We start from the raw sequence: 22,587 nt of genomic DNA, 5'->3' as shown, positions 1-22,587 counted from the left end.
AATTTCACTATGCTGTCTGCTTCAAATGTTCAGGCTATCACAAAAAATTGATTGGATCGAGTCATCATTGTAAAAAATCAACATCAATGCTTGTAACAAAAGAGGATGACACCAAACCTGAAAAATACAGCCTTATCCTGACAATGCAAAGAGTGAAAACAAAATAAGTTGAAACTTAAACATCCACTGCACAGTTTGGTCAAAAGAACTTGATGAGGTATCTGTTCACAGGCAGAAGAGGAAGGCAGCAAGAGAGGAGAGGAATGAGAGCGATTTAGGATGATGAGCACATTCAGAAGCGAGGAAAGAGAGAGAATTGGAAATTAATGGAGGAAAGAGATAAGAAAGGGGGGTGAGCACAGGAGGCATAAATGCTGGAGGGAGGGAGGAGATATAAACTGAGGGAGGAGGGGTTGAAAATAGCTAAGAGGAATGAAGATGGAAAAACAAAGAGGGGACGTAGACAAACGGAAATGTGAAGATACTGAAAGAATGAGAGAGGTGGTAAATGATGGAGAAGAAGAGAAATGGGAAAAAAAATTAAAATAGAGGACTATTAGGAAGCTAGAAGGACATCAACAAGGAAACGTTATGAGTGTAAAGTTGAGGCCAGAAAGGAAACGAGACAGATGCATTCCAATGAATTTGATGTAATGGCTTTGGCCAGCTGTTCCCTTTGCTGGTGCACTGGACAAACACATGCAGACAGTTGCTCTGTGTTGCCACAGTGCCCCCTGCTGGGAGGACAGCCAAATTCGAATAATGTCCCTTTGAGGCCATCCATTTTCTACACCTTCTGCACTCATTAGGGTCACACTTGAGCTGGAGTCAGCTGACTCTGGACTGGAGACCCCAGCGACATTCCCAGTATCTATTAGAGGTAGAATATAGTAGAATATAGCTTCAAACCATTTGGTGGCAGATATGCATCAGTTAGTTGTTTAATTAGTTTCAAGAATCCATTATGGATTGAACTTTCACAGTACTATGTTAGACCCGCTCGACATCCATTGCTTTCCTCCTCTCCAAGGTTCTCATAGTCATCATTGTCACCGACGTCCCACTGGGTCATTATTGTCACCGATGTCCCACTGGGTGTGAGTTTTCCTTGCCCTTATGTGGGCCTAACGAGGATGTCGTAGTGGTTTGTGCAGCCCTTAGAGACACTAGTGATTTAGGGCTGTATAAGTAAACATTGATTGATTGATTGATTGATTGAAGAAGGAAAAGCCAGGCGTAACTCTTCAGTGAAAGATATGGAGAAGTAACTCAAACTTTAAATGCCAAATAGTCGCTGGCCACATAATTTTCAACACTATTTTCAAAGAACTTAAAACACAACTGCACTTTTTGAGGGAATTGTGTCTATCATTCACAATCCTATATAAGAGAACACATATTATTTTCTTTTTTAATGCATTCTAAAAAGTAAAAAATGCAATCAAAAGCCTGCTTACAACAGAGCCTATGGAAGTGGCTGTATTCTGCCTATAAAAGCCCTAAAAAAAACTCCAAATACCTCCAGAAAGTTTTCATATACACATTGTAAATATATACAGTATGTAATGTAGTAAAGTCCACATTTATAATAACATTTAATATTTACATAATTTGCTAAGTTTAAGCATTTGTGGCGCACTAATGTAAAAAACGCATCACGACGTTTGCTTATTTTTTAACAACATCAATGCTTATCACTTACTGCAGACTTTGAGTGCCAACAAACATATAAAACATCACTTACTGTACAATGTATATTGTCATTAGGATGCCGATTGATAGAATCTTGTTTTAATCACATTTAGATGAAGAATGACTCATAATCCTCGCGAAGAAAAGAGGGGGTAACTAAGCGTATTTTTGGGTTTTTCTCGCCATTTCCAAGTCAATATTTGCTGTCAAAGTATACCAACTTGTCTATATACGTCCTCATTCTTCTACTATCCAGGTGAGAGGTATTATTTATGATCTACAGTTAACTTCCAAGGGCAAAAAAGCGAGGAAGCGGCTTACAACTGGATGATGTGAATATGGACACACAAACTTGTTCTGAAAATGTTGCGACAATTTTTTGAAGTTGCATCAACATTTTTTAAACTTATATACTGTATATTTTATTTAGATGTGGTGCATTTTGCTGTCTTCTTTAATTTTTGTCCAACTTAAGTTTTGGACAATTTTTTCAAAATGTTACTTAATTTTGTTGCATTTTGAACTAAATTTTACCAACTTTTACCAACCTATAAAATACATTAAATCAGGTCCAGTGTAATTAACTTGCTGCCTATTTTCTTGTTCAAAAAAAAAAAAAATTTGTTGCATCTTCATCGTATCATCAACTTGATTATACAAATGTTTACCAACCTATAAAATGCATTTAATCAGGTCCAGTGTAATTAATTTGCTGCCTCTTTTCATGTTCAATAAATAAATAAATAAATGTTGCATCTTCAACTTAACACCAACTTAATTACACAAAGTTTTACAAAATTTAAAAAAAGAAAGTTATCAAAACGTGTAAACTGGAAATTGCAAAGTAACTTTTTTTTACAGTGTGGCATTCACACCAAATAATTAAATCTTTGACTCATCAGAACAGAGAATTTTGTTTCTCATGGTCAAAGAGTTTTTCAGGTGCATTTTGGCAAACTTTAATTTTTTACCAAATAATGACTTCTGTATGGCCACTATTACATACAGGCCTGATTGGTGGATTGCTGCATGATGGTTGTTCTTCGAGAACAGTGGTTCTCAACCTTTTTTCAGTGATGTACCCCCTGTGAACATTTTTTTTAATTCAAGTACCCCCTAATCAGAGCAAAGCATTTTTGGTTGAAAAAAATAAATAAAAAAGTAAAATATAGCACTTTGTCATCAATTTCTGATTTATTAAATTGTATAACAGTGCAAAATATTGCTCATTGGTAGTGGTCTTTCTTGAACTATTTGGAAAAAAAGATATAAAAATAACAAAAAACTTGTTGAAAAATAAATAAGTGATTCATCCATCCATTTCCTACCGCTTACTCCCTTTGGGCTCGCGGGGGGCGCTGGTGCCTATCTCAGCTACAATCGGGTGGAAGGCGTTATACACCCTGGACAAGTCGCCATCGCATCACAGGGCCAACACAGATAGACGGACTACATTCACACTCACTCACACACTAGGGCCAATTTAGTGCTGCCAATCAACCTATCCCCAGGTGCATGTGCAAGTGGGAGGAAGCCGGAGTACCCAGGGGGAACCCACGCAGTCACGGGGAGAACATGCAAACTCCACACAGAAAGATCCCGAGCCCGGGAAGGAACCCAGGACTAGTCAGGACCTTCGTATTGTGAGGCAGACGCACTAACCCCTCTTACACCGTGAAGCCCCACAAGTGATTCAATTATAAATAAAGATTTCTACACATAGAAGTAATCATCAACTTAAGAGCCCTCTTTGGGGATTGTAACAGAGATCCATCTGGATTCATGAACTTAAAGGCCTACTGAAATGAGATTTTCTTATTTACCAGGTCCATTCTATGGGTCATACTTGATCATTTCGCGATATTGCCATATTTTTGCTGAAAGGATTTAGTAGACAACATCCACGATAAAGTTTGCAACTTTTGGTCGCTAATAAAAAAGCCTTGCCTATACTGGAAGTAGCAGACAATGTGCGCGTGACGTCACGGGTTGTAGGGCTCCTCACATCCTCACATTGTTTATAATCATAGCCACCAGCAGCAAGTGCAATTCGGACCTAGAAAGCGACGAGTTCCCCATTAATTTGAGCGAGGATGAAAGATTCGTGGATGAGGAAAGTCAGAGTGAAGCACTAAAATAAAAAACAAAAAAAAGAAAAGGCGACGGCTCCAGGCGACGGCAGTGTGAGCGATTCAGATGTTATTAGACACATTTACTAGGATAATTCTGGAAAATCCCTTATCTGCTTATTATGTTAATAGTGTTTTAGTGAGATTATAAAGTCATTCCTGAAAGTCGGAGGGCTGCGGTGAACGCCAGTGTCTCTGAGAGAAGCCAATGGTGTAGCCAAGATCACAGCTGCCTCTTTGACAGCTACAAGAGGAGGTCGCATAATCCACTCGTCTCCGGTAAGAGCCGACTTAATATCACAATTTTCCCATCCAAAAACTTGCTGGTTGACGTAGAGAAACATGTTCGCTTGACCGCTCTGTGTTAAAGCTTCACAACAAACAAAGAAACACCAGCTGTGTTTCGGTTGCTAAAGGCAGCTGCAATCCACCGCTTTCCACCAACAGCATTCTTCTTTATAGTCTCCATTATTAATTGAACAAATTGCAAAAGATTCAGCAACACAGATGTCCAAATTACTGTGTAATTATGCAATGAAAAAAGACGACTTTTAGCCGTAAGTGGTGCTGGGCTAATATGCCCGCTACAACCCGAGACGTCACAAACACGCGTCATCATACGCGTCATCATTCCGCGGGAAATTTAAAATTGTAATTTAGTCAACTAAACCGGCCGTATTGGCATGTGTTGCAATGTTAAGATTTCATCATTGATATATATACTATCAGACTGCGTGGTCGGTAGTAGTGGGTTTCAGTAGGCCTTTAATTCTAAGCATTTCTTCACAAAAAATAAATCACTAACATCAATATTTATGGAACATGTCCACAAAAAATCTAGCTGTCTCTTGCCTTAGTTGTTCTACTTGTTGTTTGTCCTTGAGGCTTGCGTTGTACCATCTGCCCAGGCTTTTGACAGGCTGCTCAGACACCGTTGGAATTGGGTCTCCGCCGATGTAGAACCTTGTGTCTCTCAGCACCCCTTTGATTATGGAGATGCTTCGAGATTTGCTAGGCTTGAATTTCATCCGGGCCCACTCGATGTTCCCCTGCAGCTTTCCAAGTAGACGCTTAGTGCATGCTGCCGTAGTGGTTAGTGTTGTCATGTCATCCATGTATGCCCTGATAGGTGGAAGACGGAGCCCAGCCCTGGTTCGTTCTCCACCCACCACCCACCTTGAGGCCCTCATGATGACTTCCATGGCCATTGTGAAAATAAAGGGTGAGACTGTACAGCCTGCCATGATGCATACTTCCAATCGCTGCCATGTTGTAGTGAAGTTGGCTGTTGTGAAACATAGCTGCAGGTCTTGGAAGTAGTTCTTGACCAGTGTGGTGATGGGCTCTGGTACAAGGAAGAAGCTAAAAGATTCCCAGAGAAGTTCATGGGGAACTGAGCCAAATGCATTGGCCAGGTCGAGGAAGGTTACATGAAGATCTCTCTTATCCTTCTTGGCTGATTGGATCTGATGCCAGATCAAGCTTGTATGTTCTAGGCAGCCAGAGAATCCTGGAATTCCAGCTTTCTGTACAGATGTATCAATGTATTTGTTTTTTACCAGGTAGGTGGACAACCTCTGAGACACTACGCTGAAAAAGATTTTCCCCTCAACATTGAGAAGACAGATTGGTCTGAACTGGCTGATGTCCGATGCATCCTTTTCTTTGAGTATTAGCACACCACCAGCCCTTCGCCAAGCCTTGGGTATTCCTTGCTTCTGCCACACTACCCTCATGAGTTTCCACAGAAAGAGTAGTACATCCGGTGCGTTCTTGTAGAGTTTATATGGGACCCTATTAGGTCCCGGGGTCAATGCTGCTCTTGCTCGTCGGACTATGTTCTCTACTTCTTTCCATTTCGGAGGGCTAGTGTCCAGGTTGAATACAGGTGGTTGAATTGGTGGGATGTCAGGTGGGACGACTATATGCTCCTGCCTTTTGGAGTCGTGGTAAATCTTTTCCAGGTGTTGCTCCAGTTCCTGCTTTGATGTTTTCAAAGTTCCGCTTTTTTCCTTTGTGAAGAGGTCTTTGACAAACTTGAAGGGGTCTTTATAGAAACGAGTTCTTGTGTGTTCTTTCTTCTTGCGAAGCTTCCTCAAGTTTTCCGCTCTTCGCAAGGTTGCCAGCCGGCTCTTGATGTCTGTTTGGAGTAGCAGGACACCTTCCCTCTCAGCGTCATCGGCTTTTTTCCATAGCTTTCTTATCTGCCTCCTCTCTCTGATAAGCCTGTCTATCTCCTGCTGCCTCCTGGATTTAGCTGGCGGTGGTAGATTCTTTCCACTTCTCCCTTTACTCACTCCCAAACGTTCTTCTCCGTAGTTGTAAATTATGTCGCCCATCCTTTGGATCTTTCCCTCTGCTGTGCCTGTTTGTTGCTTCAAGATTTCTGTTAGGTCCCTGTTGATTATCTCCCATTCTTTCTTGTCAACAGATTTGGGCCACTTTACGCCAGGTTTGTGCCCTTTGATCTTTCTCTCCGTTGGAGGTCTTTGTGGTTGTGTGGGCTCCTCCGCCAGCATGTCTGTGCTTGTATTACCTTCTTCAGTTCCAGGGGTGCTGATGGTCTGCGAACTTTGGTTTGTGTCCCGTCGCTGTGGTTCACTCGACTGATTTGACTGATTACTTTGTAAAAAGTATTGATCAATGCGAGGCCCTTGTCTCTGCTCTCTCAGGCACCTTCCTCCCTTGATGGATCTTCAAGCCCATCGTTGATGTTACTTTGTTCCAACCACAGATGCACACCTGAAGTTTGTGTCCCACTGCTGTTGTTGCTGTCTCGTGTGCTGTGCTCTCCTTGTCCGTATTGATTTCCGTTCCTAGGTCAGTAACCGTGTTGTCAGCCAATGAGCCATCTTGCGTCCTCGCTCTCGCAGGCTCTAGGGGTATTTTCCTTTGTTTACTTTTCGTAGCATTTTGCGGGTGTCTCCAATTAGCTGAATCAGCGTTGGGGACTGCCATCATGGGGAGCTAGCCCATGACAGCCCCAGTGGGGTCTGTTCCCTCCTGTCAGCTGTCTCTCCAAGCTGTCACATGGACTTTCCCATGTTGTCAGCTGTCCTTTCACAGCCGTCACTGGACGTGTCCAGACGATCAGAATCAAAAAACACAGGACGAGATGTTGAACAGTCCCTTGTGCCAAATGTGGAGAGTACTCACTCGAGATGTCCTTGTTGTTAAGACTGGTAGACAGACAACGTGAGGATGTGGGGGGTGGGGTGTTCTTGTGAGTTGTAGGATATGAGACTTTGTCAGGGTTAAATTCCAGGACAATTGGACAAGCGACACATTTTCAGTAGTGTGCCCTTGCATCATTGGGTGTTTCGGCCCTCAAACACTATACACCCTCCACAAAGGTGGCCCGCCAAAGGATGATGAGTCCTCAGCTTGTGTCCCGTGCTCAACTGTTCCCGAAATTCACCCTGTTACACTGCTGTTTTTGGGGCCCAACCGGGGTCCTTCCGCTTGAGCCAAATCCACAGGCTGCTTCTTTCTGCTGCCTGCCAGACTGCTCTGATGGTCCTCCGCAGAGCCTGACCATGGCTGCCGAGTTCCCTCAGCAGTCTGATGGTAGACGACGCCACAAATCCTCTGCATCCCACCTCTACTGGATAGACCTTGGTGTTCCAGCCACGCTGCCTCGCTTCTTCTGCTAGCTCTGAGTAGCGCAGCTTCTTACGTTCATAGGCCTCCTCCACAGAGTTCTCCCATGGGACTGTGAGCTCTATGACATAAGCAGTCTTCACCGAAGGGGACCAGAGCACCAAGTCTGGCCTGAGGTTGGTAGAGGCAATCTCGGGTGGGAAAACCAGCTGTTTGCCGATGTCTGCCAGCATCTTCCAGTCGCGGGCCAGGTATAGGTGTCCTGTTTCTGGTGTGACGGAAAGCTTTTTGGGTGTTTACCCGCCCTCTCGGACAAACATTGTTGTCCGAGTATACGTCGCACCGACGGAAAATGCATAATAAGGAAGGAAAAAAACATATATATGTCGCACTGGAGTATAAGTCGCATTTTTGGGGGAAATTTATTTGATAAAATCCAACACCAAAAATAGACATTTGAAAGGCAATTTAAAATAAATAAAGAATAGTGAACAACAGGCTGAGTAAGTGTATGTTATATGACGCATAAATAACCAACTGAGAAGGTGCCTGGTATGTTAACGTAACATATTATGGTAAGAGTCATTCAAATAACTAGAACAAATAGAACAGTGGTCCCCAACCACCAGGCCGCAGAAGAATTTTTTATTCATTTTTATTTGAAAAAAATATATATATATATATTTTTTTTTTATTAAATCAACATAAAAAACACAATATACACTTACAATTAGTGCACCAACCACAAAAACCTCCCTTTTTCATGACAAAAACGTCCCTTTTTCATGACAAAGAAAAAAAAAAAAGAATTCTCTCAGCCCCCCCTCTGAACCTTTTGATGATATTATGGACAGTAGATGTTGAAATCCCTAAATTTCTTGCAATTGCACTTTGATAAGCGTTGTTCTTAAACTGTTTGACTATTTGTTCACCCACTTGTGGACAAAGGGGTGTACCTCGCCCCGTCCTTTCTAGAGAAAGATTGAGCATTATTTGGGAAGCTGTTTTTATACCCAATCATGGCACCCACCTGTTCCCAATTAGTCTGCACACCTGTGTTTGATGAGCATTCCTCAACTTTATCAGTATTTAATGCCACCTTTCCCAACTTCTTTGTCACGTGTTGCTGGCATCAAATTCTAAAGTTTATTAACATTTGCAAAAAACAAAGTTTACCAGTTTGAACATCAAATATGTTGTCTTTGCAGCATATTTAACTGAATATGGGTTGAAAAGGATTTGCAAATCATTCTATTCCGTTTATATTTACATCTAACACAATTTCCCAACTTGTGTGGAAACGGGGTTTGTGCAAAATGCGGGTGCTGCACTTGTTTTTTAAATAAAATGCTACATTTTGGTACATTATGTGTTGCGATCGGGGTGCAGCTTGCTGCGGTTTTTTCTAACGGGATGCAAAACTGACAACTTCGGACTAAAGCGTTAAGGTAGGACTTGATTTATTCTTCAAAAATCATCCAACTACCAAAATACAGGAAAAACAACAAAAGGGCAAGTGTGCCTAACAAACGAGAAGCTAAGACTTAGCATAGGCTAGGGAACAGACAAAACTTACTTGAAATGAGCGTGAACAAGCAAACAATGAAGCCACGACCAGCAACCGGAAAAGGCAGGCTTAAATAGAGTCTCTGATGAGCAACAGGTGAGCGTAAGAGGCAGGTGAAAATCATAATTAACCATGGTGACTAAACAAACTCAGGAGGTGCACAAACAGGAACAAAAGGAGTCCAAAAACAAATAGAATATAACCAAACAAAACAAGATCCGGACCATGGATCATGACTTAATGCAATAAACCCTTAAAATGGATGCCTTAATTAGGAAAAACTTAACAGAACACCAACACAAAACATTTACATTAAAGTTAGAAGACTCTAGTAGGATGTTTAATTGGTCAAAGATAAATAAAATTTATAAATAAAACTTTTTTTTATTATAATGGAGAATGTGATTGCAAGCTAGAGACAAAAGTTACACTAATGAAGTATTAATGCCATGAAAATGAATAGTGCACTGAAATGTTGGAACACAAATAGTCATACCATAGGGATTATGGTATGACAATAAAATACTATTTATGATACAGAGAATGAATAAAAAAAGCACTAATACAAATTTTAAATAGAAAAAAAATATAAATTCAATCAATGACCAATTGGATGATGTTTGTTTTTCAAAAAGTTGGGGTGGACACCCCAAATGGAAGTGGGGAGGAGATCCAAGTGGAGGAGTTCAAGTACCTAGGAGTCTTGTTCACGAGTGAGGGAAGAGTGGATCGTCAGATCGACAGGCGGATCGGTGCGGCATCTTTAGTAATGCGGACGCTGTATCGATTTGTTGTGGTGAAGAAGGAGCTGAGCCGGAAGGCAAAGCTCTCAATATACCGGTCGATCTACGATCCCATCCTCACCTATGGTCATGAGCTTTGGGTTATGACCGAAAGGATAAGATCACGGGTACAAGCGGCCGAAATGAATTTCCTCCGCCGGGTGGCGGGTCTCTCCCTTAGAGATAGGGTGAGAAGCTCTGTCATCCGGGAGGAGCTCAAAGTAAAGCCGCTGCTCCTCCACATTGAGAGGAGCCAGATGAGGTGGTTCGGGCATCTGCTCAAGAGGCCACCCGAGCACCTCCCCAGGGAGGTGTTTAGGGCATGTCCAACCGGTAGGAGGCCACGGGGAAGACCAAGGACACGTTGGGAAGACTTTGTCTCCCGGCTGGCCTGGGAATTCCTCAGGATCCCCCTCGGAGGAGCTGGACAAAGTGGCTGAGGAGAGGGAAGTCTGAGCTTCTCTGCTTAGGCTGCTGCCCCCGCGACGGAAGAAAATGGATGGATGGATATTGCAAAACTTATTACTAAATGTGTTGAAATGTACCACAAAATGTGTTTAAATTTTTTATTACAAAATAGGGTAGATTTTTGTCTCAAATTATGTAATGCACAATTATTACATAATGTGGTGTTACACTGTCTGCCAGACGCATTGTTACAGTTTGTAGCAATACAACTAAAGAACGGTTCAGTCTGCATACTTTGCAAAATGATTGAAATATGAGGAAAGTATGCACATCTCAAGTCAAATCGACTGGGACAGACCATACCACATGAGTGTACTTTGCAGCTATCATTTGAAAGATTCTGACTTCAGAGAAAAAAGGCTTTGAGTTGAGTTTGGATGGGGAAAAAATTTAAAGACTTCAGCTGCTCTTCTTTCTCTGATTTTTCGCAAGTTCTGACTCTTTCTCCCCTCAATGGCCATCCTGATTTTCAGGATCGCATTTGGCTTGAGTCAGAACCTGTGGAAAAACCGAGAAATAGAAGGTAAGCTGCTGGCATTCTATTTTGTGTCCTCTTTTACTGATGTTTTCCTTAAGATGCTTAATGGAATGCTAAAAAAACATGAGGTCGGATGAGGGCACCAGAATATGGTATCTACAGTATGGATGAGCAGGGAAGTCTGGAAATGGCAATTTCTTTTTTTGCTAATAATGCTAACTATATCAGTTTAATCATGAACAAGGGCAACCAAAATATGCAATCAAATGATCAAAATAATAGTTTTACATGCCTTTATCAACTCTGTTTATAAGGGGAAATTGGCTCCAATTTTGTAGATGACATCGCACCAAGAGAGGGTGGCATATCGAGCCTGGCAATGGAATATTCAAAGTAAAATTATTTGGACTATGGAATCTTTAAATGACACATCTTCATTGTGAATTTGTGAATTATTTTGGAGTCTTTCTGTTATGAATGTTTGTGATATGTAACTGTGGAGACACGACAATGAGTGGAGAGCGAAGGGCAGCATACACCTTTGTACTTTTCCACAATCTATTTCTTGAATTCAATAGTGTTTTTCACCTTCTTTATCAAAGTGTCGTCACTCTATTTTCTTCAGCCCCATGGTGGATTATTTTTCAGTCCATTCATCCATTAATTTTTGTACTGCTTGTCCCTTTTGAGGTCGCGGGTGGCGCTGGTGCCTATCTCAGCTACAATCGGGCGGAAGGCGGGGTACACCCTGGACAAGTCGCGACTTCATCGCAGGGCAGACACAGATAGACAGACAACATTCACACTCACATTCACACACTAGGAACCATTTGGTGTTACCACTCAACCTATCCCCAGGTGCATGTCTTTGGAGGTGGGAGGAAGCCGGAGTACCCAAAGGAATCCCACGCAATCACGGGGAGAACATGCAAACTCCACACAGAAATATTCCGAGCCCGGGATTTAACCCATGACTACTCAGGACCTCCGTATTGTGAGGCAGATGCACTAACGCCCACCGTGCTGCCAGAGAATGAAAGTCCTGCTTGATGTTTAGTTGCTCGATTACACGGAATGATACCCGGGAAAACGGACTAGTTAATTATGAGGTACTGTACCACTTTACTTTACAAACGCAGCTTTTATCTTATTCTGGCATTTTCTCATGTTAATGAAGACAAGAATGACAATAAAGCATATTTGAATCATATTAGCTACTACAAAACCCAAAAGCAAAGTCTCAACTAAAGCTGCAGCATGTTTCTTTCCCAAGCCCGGGATTGAACCCAGGACTACTCAGGACCTTCGTATTGTGAGGCAGATGCACTAACCCCCACCGTGCTGCCCGAGAAGGAAAGTCCTGCTTAATGTTTAGTTTCTCGATTACGCGGAATGATACTCGGGAAAACGGACTAGTTAATTATGAGGTACTGTACCACTTTACTTTACCAACGCAGCTTTTATCCTATTTTGTTGTTTTCTCATGTTAATGAAGACAAGAATGACAATAAAGCATATTTGAATCATATCAGCTACCACAAAACCCAAAAGCAAAGTCTCAACTAACGCTGCAACATATATATTTTTTTATTTCTTATCAAATGATCTAAATTAAAATAATTGATTAAGATGACGAATTGGAGCTTTATCTGCAGCTGACCAATGTGAATTTTGTCGTGATTGCTTGAACATGGAGAAATTCCGACATGCTGTTAGGCGATGGCTGGAAAGCAAAAAAAAATGCCAGCAAGGTAATTAAAAATATTGTGTGAGACGCAGCGTTAACTTGTTGTTTGCAGACAAGATGAAAAATTTAGCAGCTGTTTATGCCATCTGAGTTGCCTGTTTTGTATGAATTAGCTAGTCTGACTGTGGCAGCGTGTACTTTTCTTCAAATTCATACTCTTTCCTTGGTTTATTGGAACTTGATTGCTCGTTACTTACATGGCATCATCACTTTATTCTCTAATTACCATGCTTGTCCAGCATTGAGATCGATCGATTATCTGCGACGATATTTTACATCTTGACGAATATCGGTATCAGCCCTTTTTAATTTGTATCCGCCTTTTTAAAAATATATTATCCATCCATCCATCCATCTTCTTCCGCTTATCCGAGATCAGGTCGCGGGGGCAGCAGCCTAAGCAGGGAAGCCCAGACTTCCCTCTCCCCAGCCACTATGTCCAGCTCCTGCCGAGGTGTTCCCAGGCCAGCCGGGAAACAAAGTCTTCCCAACGTGTCCTAGGACGTGCCAGAAACACCTCCCTAGGGAGGCGCTCGGGTGGCATCCTGACCAGATGCCCGAACCACCTCATCTGGCTCCTCTCGATGTGGAGGAGCAGCGGCTTTACTTTGAGCTCCTCCCGAATGACAGAGCTTTCCTCCCTATCTCTAAGGGAGAGAGCCCCGCCACCCGGCGGAGGAAACTCATCTCGGCCGTTTGTACCCGTGATCTTGTCCTCTGGGTCATAACCCAAAGCTCATAACCATAGGTGAGGATGAGAACATAGATCGACCGGTAAATTGAGAGCTCTGCCTTCCGGCTCAGCTCCTTCTTCACCACAACGAATCGATACAGCGTCCGCATTACTGAAGACGCCACACCGATCCGCCTGTCGACCTCACGATCCACTTTTCCGTCACTCGTGAACAAGACTCCGAGGTACTTAAACTCCTCCACTTGGGGCAAGATCTCCTCCTCAATCCGGAGATGGAACTCCACCCTTTTCCGGGCGAGAACCATGGATTCACACTTGGAGGTGCTGATTCTCATCCCAGTCGCTGAAGATCTTGGCCAGATGAAGCCATCAGGACCACATCATCTGCAAAAAGCAGAGACCTAATCTTGCAGCCACCAAACCAGATACCCTCAGCGCCCTGACTGCGCCTAGAAAGTCTGTCCATAAAAGTGTCCAAAATATATTATTATTATTATTATTGATAATGAATAGTTATTGTTACCTCTCCCAGCATAACCATCATTTAAATGCATTGAACAAATGGCTTTTTATAATCCAACGGATCCATTTAAAACGGGTTATTTTGGCACAGATGCAGCCGCACCACACCGGTCTCCAGCAATGTCATCTGACTGATTACGCAAACACTCGTAGGCGGCAGAGCCAATCAAAAGCCGAGGTCTTTTGCAGACTTCTCATTCTCAAACACACAGCAGAGAGAAAAGTGTAGCGTTTAACTCCAGTTGTGTCGAAGGTACGTGAACACATAAAACTCAGCCGAAAGTGTAATAAATGTCCCAGTCCTCTACATGTCACAACTTTTAGTACCGTTATGGGCAGAATACTGGAAAAACTTCATAAACATAAGCAGCAACTGCGAGCTCGTAAAACCTCACGACATGTCTGTGAATCAAAATATTGATACAGAAACAGCCCGTTAGATTAGAAACATGTTTGTGTGTTTGAGAGAGAGATTAAACACTCAAACAAAATTCAGTCTAGTTTAATTGCAGAGACACACAAACAGGATAGAGAGTTTGTAGCACAAATGTTGGGCGGGATGCGTGTCCCTGAAATATTTTGTATAAGCTGCTACACATAAGCGTGATAATACAAAATGTGGATCGATACAATCAGGCCTCGATGAAGATGTTAATATTGTAACTCATTATATTTATACCTAAACAATGCTTTTGATGATGTGTACGTTACGTTTTGTACTTTATATTGCTGCATTAGAGTGTCTTAAAAAACTTTGTCTTTTTTGTAAAAAAGTTTAATATTGCTCGGTGATCCGTCTGTTAATGGTCTGTCAATTTCAACACTTGTGAATTTGAAATCATTTCAAACCAAAGTTGACATCATTAAGGATACCGTATTTTTCAGATTATAAGTGGCTCCGGAGTATACGTCGCACCGGCCGAAAATGCATAATAAAAAAGGAAAAAAACATATATACATCGCACTGAAGTATAAGTCGCATTTTTGGGGGAAATTTATTTGATAAAATCCAACACCGAGAATAGACATTTGAAAGGCAATTTAAAATAAATAAAGAATAGTGAACAACAGGCTGAATAAGTGTATGTTATATGGCGCATTAATAACCAACTGAAAAGGTGCCTGGTAGGTTAAAGGCCTACTGAAACCCACACAGTCTGATAGTTTATATATCAATGATGAAATATTAACATTGCAACACATGCCAATATGGCCTTTTTTGTTTACTAAATTGCAGTTTTAAATTTCCCGCAAAGTGTCCTATTGAAAACGTTGCGGTATGATGACGTCACCGGTTGTTGCGGACATTTTTTTCCAGCCCGATCCAAGCTATAAGTAGTCTGCTTTAATCGCACAATTACACAGTATTCTGGACATCTGTGTTGCTGAATCTTTTGCAATTTGTTCAATTAATAATGGAGAAATCAAAGTAGAAAGATGGAGGTGGGAAGCGGTGTATTGCGGCCGCCTTTGGCCACACAAACACAGCCAGTGTTTCCTTGTTTAAAATTCCAGAAGGTGAAGCTTTACTATGGAACAGAGCGGTCAAGCGAACATGGTTCTCGACCACATGTCAACCGGCAGGTTTCTGTGAGAAAAGTGGAGTAGTTATGAGCGGAACTTGCGTCCTCCTGCAGCTGCGGACTATTACCTCCGCCCAACGGAGACACTGGCGGTCACCACAACCGTGGCCACACCCCTCCGACTTTCAGGTACCATATAATGTCACTAAAGCACTAGTAACACAATAAGTAGATAAGGGATTTTCCAGAATTATCCTAGTAAATGTGTCTAATAACATGTGAATCGCTCTCACTGCCCTTGTCTTTTTTTTTTTTTCTAGTCCTTTACTCTCTCTCACTATCCTCATCCACAAATCTTTCATCCTCGCTCAAATTAATGGGGAAATTGTCACTTTCTCGGTCCGAATCGCTCTAGCTGCTGGTGGCTATGATTGTAAACAATGTGAGGATGTGAGGAGCTCTACAACCAGTGACGTCACGCGCACATTGTCTGCTACTTCCGGTAAAGGCAAGGTTTTTTATTAGCGACCAAAAGTCACAAACTTTATCGTCGATATTTTCTACTAAATCCTTTCAGCAAAAATATGGCAATATCGCGAAATGATCAAGGATGACACAAAGAATAGACCTGCTATCCCCGTTTGAATAAGAAAATCTAATTTTAGTAGGTCTTTAACGTAACATATTATGGTAAGAGTCATTCAAATAACTATAACATATACAGTAGAGCATGCTATACGTTTACCAAACAATCTGTCGTTCCTAATCGATAAATCCCATGAAATGTTCTTCCTCGATGTCGCTTCTAAACAACTCTGCCAACTCCAAAGGTATGTGCCTCTTCCTGTTGTCGTTTTCTGCTGCATATTTCACTACGTCCAGCTTGTAATCTGCAGTACATGATTTCCTTCGTATTGGAATTCGTATTGGTTGACGTGTATGTGACTATTACTGACGTGTGTGTGACAATTTCTGACATTTTCTTGGTCTCTTCTGCGAATTAGATAAATAATATTATTTGATATTGTGTAATCTGCAGTACATGATTTCCTTTTCGGTGACATTTTTGTTCAGCCCTTCTCAGTTTTTATAAGTTACCGCCAACGATGAAATTATTCATTTTAATAGCTACGGCAGTAGCATCTAACAAATAGCAGTTCCATGACCCACAATGCACTTCTGCCATGACCCTCCCCCGCCGAATTCTTATTGGTTGATGTGTATGTGACGATTGCTGACGTGTGTGTGACGATTGCTGACATTTTCTTCGTCTCTTCCGCGAATGAAATAAATGATATTATTTGATATTTTACGGTAATGTGTTAATAATTTCACACATAAGTCGCTCCGGAGCATATGTCGCGCCCCCCGGCCAAACTATGAAAAAAACTGCGCCTTATAGTCCGAAAAATATGGTACATATTATTTCAGCCTGTCTGTGTGGCAGGGATACAAATGAGTTCAGGGATACAAGACTTCAGGAAGCAATCTATTTATTCAAATGTGTATTTAACTTTATACGAGATGCTCCTGTGCCAAGGAACTTCAGCACTATGTGTCGTTGTTTGTTTTTTAAATGTACATGCTTCAGTCATTTAAACAAAGTTGAGTGCAAGAGTTAATAATATTGTTATTCTAAATGTTGATGCTAATATGTCACTTTTATTGTAGATGGATATTGGCTAACTGCCTTCTTCACTACTAATAATCAGTATCGGCCCTCTTTGATTACCCTTTTCCCAATCACATTTACAAATTAATTTGGTCTGAAATCTGTTAAAAATGTTATGATGCACACGCCATCTGCTTCTCCCTCCCCAGCAGTAGCACCTAGAGGCCCCGCTGTTCGCACGGCAAGACACGCCCCCGCGCGTGCCGCGCAGACTGCAGCCATGCGCCTCCACAGCTGCCGACAATCACCTATCAACGCAGCTGGTCTTGACGAGAGGCAGCGGCATAAAAACTCACGCCACTGACTGCTCCATGCCGGAACAACCTTTTGATTCAGTAAGCTTCACGTCTCTGGCTCCTCACCTGTGTCTCTCTCTCTTGCTCGTTTTGTCTCCCTCGTGCCTGGTCCATATCTGTCCTTGTCGTCTGCTATTCCCACAGTACCTCCGTGTCTCTGCAGTGAGCGGTTCGTCTCACCTGCTAAATTCTTTCCCCGGACTCTGACTGCCTCCCTGGACCCTTGACCCCCCGCGCTCGCACCTGGATCTCTGGACGTCTCTCTATTGCCCCCCACGGACCTCGCTAGGATTTTGGACCTCTCTCTCGCTTCACCCTTCTGGACTTGTTTGCTACTGCAATCAACACACACTTACAACAACCCCAGGTAACTTATATTTGAGTAACTTCCACACATAGCCTTGCATCCACACACATAGTTGCATACACACCCCACGTACTCATCAAGCCAAAATAAAACCTTTGAGCTAGACCTCCTGATGTCTTGCCGTCTCCTTCCCCCAGTATAAACGTAACAAAAAATGTAGCGATCATTTTGAAGTAGGGATGGCTACCAAATTCAGTATTTTCACAAGTACTGACTGAAGTCCATCAGTAGGCCTGCGAGAAGGTACCGATTGGTGTAAAATCAAACCATGCCATATTTCGATATCCTTGTTGCACATTACATCACGGCCAGTTGCAGGCCCTACTCAGCACCGACTCAAGCACTTGACCGGGAAACAAGCAGTGTAGTACTTCAATCAGTCTCAGACGGACTGCCTCTTGATAATGTTGCAATTTTCCATGCCAACAAAGCGGAAGCTCAAAATTGCAGGAAGGCTCCAAATTTCAAAATGCAATAGCTTGATGCTAATTTCAGGGATCCCATCAGGGTAAAAAAAATATTAATATATCCGTCCATTTTCTACCGCTTATTCCCTTTTTGGGAGTCGCGGGGGTCGCTGGCGCCTATCTCAGCTACAATCGGGCGGAAGGCGGGGTACACCCTGGACAAGTCGCCACCTCATCACAGGGCCAACACAGATAGACAGACAAAATTCACACTCACATTCAAACACTAGGGCCAATTTTAGTGTTGCCAATCAACCTATCCCCAGGGGCATGTTTTTTGGAAGTGGGAAGAAGCCGGAGTACCCGGAGGGAACCCACGCATTCACGGCCTGCAGTCCTGGGTTTAAATCCAGGCTCGGGATCTTTCTGTGTGGAGTTTGCATGTTCTCCCCGTGAATATTAATATAATACATTATTAATATAATCAGGAGGCAAATTAGGTCAAAACAATCCATAAACAAAACAACAATCCATAAAACAAAACAGGGCTGCCACAATTAATGCATGAATCCAGATTAGTTCATATGTGTAATTAATTGTATTTTAACCCATAAGGTGACACATGTCAGCAACACTTCGAACGTATGGAATTATTTGTTTTGCCATTCCATTCTGCAGAATGATACACGGACAATGGACTAGTTTGTGACGTGAAATGTTTGCCCGTACGATAACCGAGACGGGTATACAAAGTTTTTGGAAACCCTTTTCTTCCAAAAAAAAATTATCGTACGGAAAGTGAAGTGTATGAAAACTGAGATACCACTCTATTTGTTTATGCTTGGCAGGGTAAACACTTCTTGCCCTTACGCAATGTATACCGTGTGAGAACTTGGTACACCTCTGTACCAATCCTAAAGTTCTGCAACAACAATTTAATTCTGAAAGCATGTACCGTTACCACCCATCGTCGAAAATCCAGGTTTACAGTATGAACATGTATCATAGTCAACCCATGCAAAGAAAAAACACCTTCACCCTTAAGCAAGAATGTGTCTCTCACCGTATTTGTTCATCAGTCACGGTAAAGGCCTTGCAGAGGGGCTGAGATGTGTTCAGCCAGATTGCTGGGTTCTTCTCAGCTGCCACAGATGTTTGTCCTGTGATAGGGGATGAGCCCATGTGCAGAGCACTGGCGATGGCACGCAACAGAGTGTCATCACTCGAGTCCAGACCGACACCTGCATTGACCTAAAGGTCAGAGGCAAGCAACTCTTGTATTGGCGTTTAGGCTTCTGTATAAAACTCACTCTGTAGACCTTTGGGTAGGTCCATAGTACGCATAACTTTTTCTGAGACATCTGATGATTGCAAACCTTTCAACCTCCTCTCCCAAAACAGCTGCAGAGAGACAGAAGCAGTAATGAGTGCCTTTATGCAACAATGGTTTCCTTGGTTATTGCCATTTCACCAAGTTGGTGGCATTTGCATTCCCAAAGGAAAAATGTATAAAAACAAGTTAAAATAAATCACTTTTTTTTTTCTTTAAGGAAGCACAGTGTCATACATATTGATCTGATAGTATATTCAATCAAAACAATTTAAAGATAAATTTAAGCTATCTTGAACACTGAAAAAATTATATTTGTTGCCTGTTGTTGCCTCGTTTCCTACATTTTCACAAATCCCTTGCCACAGTCCCAGATGAATTCGGACGGAAGGCGGGGTACACCCTGGTCTAGTCATTTTGCAGTCATTTCAGTATTTCAAATTTGATGAGCAAGGAATATGTATGTTCCATATCCAGCCTTATGGAATATCCTAACTGCTCTTTTCTGCAGTACTGTTGGTAAATTAAGTAGGTTTCCCCGTATCTCTTCACAATAATTCAGATATGGTAACACCAGAAAACCAGAGTATGTAGTGACTCTTGAATCGGAATTTATTTTGCTTTATTCAGGATTGAAAATGTCTTGCCACTTTATGTTGTAGATACTTAATGTGTGGTTTGCAGCTCATTTATTATGACTCCTTAAAAATAGTTTACTTGTACTATGTCAATGTTTACACCATCAATTTTTTTTTTTTTTGTATTTTCAAATAAGAACAGTTTGGTTTTAATAAATACAGGTGTTATTTGTTTTTAATCAAACAATCTTTTTAGTTTGCTCATTTTTACTGTAACCGTTTTTGTTACTTCCTGTGTATTTTCCAATGATTGGAATACAGTATTGCCAACTGTATATGAGTTTCTTTACAAATGGCCTTGATATATAAGTTTTATCATTTTGGTCCTTGAACTAACCCTTGGGGTATACCACAAGATATATCTTAGCACTCTGAACTGTGATCTCCTAGTTGCATGTACGTGCCCCCACCCATCCATCCATCCATTTCCTACCGCTTATTCCCTTTCAGGCTGATTCCTTTAAAGGAGAACTGCACTTTTAAGTTAAGTTAAAGTAGCAATGATTGTCACTCACACACACACTAGGTGTGGTGAAATTTGTCCTCTGCATTTGACCCATCCCCTTGATCACCCCCTGGGAGGTGAGGAGTGCAGTGGGCAGCAGCTGTGCTGCGCCCGGGAATCATTTATGGTGATTTAACCTCCAAATTCAACCCTTGATGCTGAGTGCCAAGGGAGGCAATGGGTCCCATTTTTAGTCTTTGGTATGACTCGGCCGGGGTTTGAACTCCCAACCTACCGATCTCAGGGCAGACACTTTAACCACTAGGCCACTGAGTAGGTTTTGGGAAATTTTGCCTATCGTTCACAATTATTATGAAAAACGAGATGATGGATATAATTTTTTTATTATTATTATGCTTTCTGGCAGCACGGTGGAGGAGGGGTTAGTGCATCTGCCTCACAATAAAAATTTCCTGAGTAGTCCTGGGTTCAATCCCGGGCTTTGGATTTTTCTGTGTGGAGTTTGCAGGTTCTCCCCGTGACTGCATGGGTTCCCTCTGGGTACTCCGGCTTCCTCCCACCTCCAAAGACATGCACCTGGGGATAGGCTGATTGGCAACACTAAATTGGCCGTAGTGTGTGAATGTGATTGAGAATGTTGTCCGTCTATCTGTGTTGGCCCTGCGATGAGATGGCAACTTGTCCAGGATGTACCCCGCCTTCCACCCGAATACAGCTGAGATAGGCACCAGCGACCCCCCACGACCCCAAAAGGGACAAGCGGTAGAAAATGGATAGATTGATGGACTGCAAAATAATCCACCATGAGGCCGAAGAAAATAGAGTGACGACACTTTGATAAAGAAGGTGAACATGGATGGATGGATGGATATAGAGCATTCAGACTTGTAAACAAATATAAATAAAGGTCCGCTTACAAAGCCAGAGGGAGGTCCTCTATTTCACCCATAAAATCCAATAAGTATTTTTTCAAAAACCGCCGACAAAACTCTTTACATTTTGTGATTTGAATAAGAATGTTACGGCGCAAGCGCAGTCCGTATCTCACTTGTCTACAGAAGCTCCTAGTTGCTCCTCCAGACACGCCCCTGCATTCGCTGTGCAGACCGCGCCCACGCGCCGCCGCAGCTGTCGGCAATCTTCTATCAACACACCTGGCAGTGATTACAGACGACAGGATAAAAGGCCTCGCCACTGACTTCTTCTCGTCGGAACGTCGCTCTGTCTCCAGTAAGCCTCATGTCTTTGACTCCCACCTGCGCTCTCTCTCGTTTGCTTGTTTGCGTCGTGTCTCGTCCTGATCCTTTGTCACCTCTCATCTTCCCCACAGGCTCGTTCGTGTCTGCAGCTTCTGCTGCGCCTCTCCACTGCTGTTTCCCTCCTGGACCCAGATTGCTTTCCCTAATCCACTGACCACGCTTGGACCCCGGACCTCCTAGCCTCTTCCCTCTTGATTTGGACGCCACCATTCAACACGCACTACAACACCTCCTACGGTATTTACACATGTTAATTCCTGCACATAGTTTAACATTCAAACACATAGTAGCATACACACACTACGTATTCATCAAACGTTCAATAAATATATTGAGTTTGAGCTCCTGCCGTTGTGTCGTCTCCTTCCCCCGTACTAGTCTTAACAGTACATTCCGACCAAGATGGAACCAGACGACACAACGAGATCCCCAGCCGGTCCTCTGACCCGAACTCCCCCACCTACCGACCTGTCAGTCATCCAGTCTGTCCTTCGACAACATCAGTTCCGATTTACCACCCTGGAGGACAAACTGGACGCCTCTTTCGCGGACCTGTTGTCAAGACTAGACAATCACAGTTTCGGCCAGGTGACATCTCCCACGCCCGCTTTGAGCACTTCACTAGCCACTGGAGGACCGTCCTCCCTCTGTGAACCCAAGATAGCTAGTCCTAGAATTTTTGAGGGAGATTTTGAACTTTGTCCTGGCTTCCTGGTTCAATGCAAGCTTATTTTTCAACACCAACCGTCTCGCTATGCAGACGATGGGGCCAAAATAACCTTTATGTTTTCCATATTTTCGGGACCTGTTCTTAAGTGGGCCACTTCCACCCTTAGCAAGACTTTGGGGTTTACTTCTAATTATGCGGCATTTTGCAAAGAATTTTTGGCCGTTTTTGATCACCCTGCTGATGGTAGAAACGCGGCCTCAAGACTTCATTCCCTCCGACA

At 42.6% G+C, this 22,587-nt stretch overlaps 1 protein-coding gene across 3 annotated transcripts in view; it reads right to left on the bottom strand.

The window, feature by feature from the left end:
- mbd2 (methyl-CpG binding domain protein 2) overlaps nucleotides 1-22,587 on the bottom strand; it is an 89,137-nt gene that overhangs the window by 33,772 nt on the left and 32,778 nt on the right. For all 3 annotated transcript variants that reach the window (XM_061876765.1, XM_061876766.1, XM_061876764.1), the window contains exons 4-5: nucleotides 19,255-19,345; nucleotides 19,008-19,185 (exon numbers count right to left, since the gene is read on the bottom strand). In XM_061876765.1, coding sequence (XP_061732749.1) covers nucleotides 19,008-19,185; nucleotides 19,255-19,345 — 269 coding nt within the window. The remainder of the gene's footprint in view (nucleotides 1-19,007; nucleotides 19,186-19,254; nucleotides 19,346-22,587) is intronic.

The sequence above is a fragment of the Nerophis ophidion genome, linkage group LG17, assembly GCF_033978795.1.
Source record: "Nerophis ophidion isolate RoL-2023_Sa linkage group LG17, RoL_Noph_v1.0, whole genome shotgun sequence".
Lineage (NCBI taxonomy): Eukaryota > Metazoa > Chordata > Actinopteri > Syngnathiformes > Syngnathidae > Nerophis > Nerophis ophidion.
This window is presented reverse-complemented; position numbering and strand designations above follow the sequence as displayed.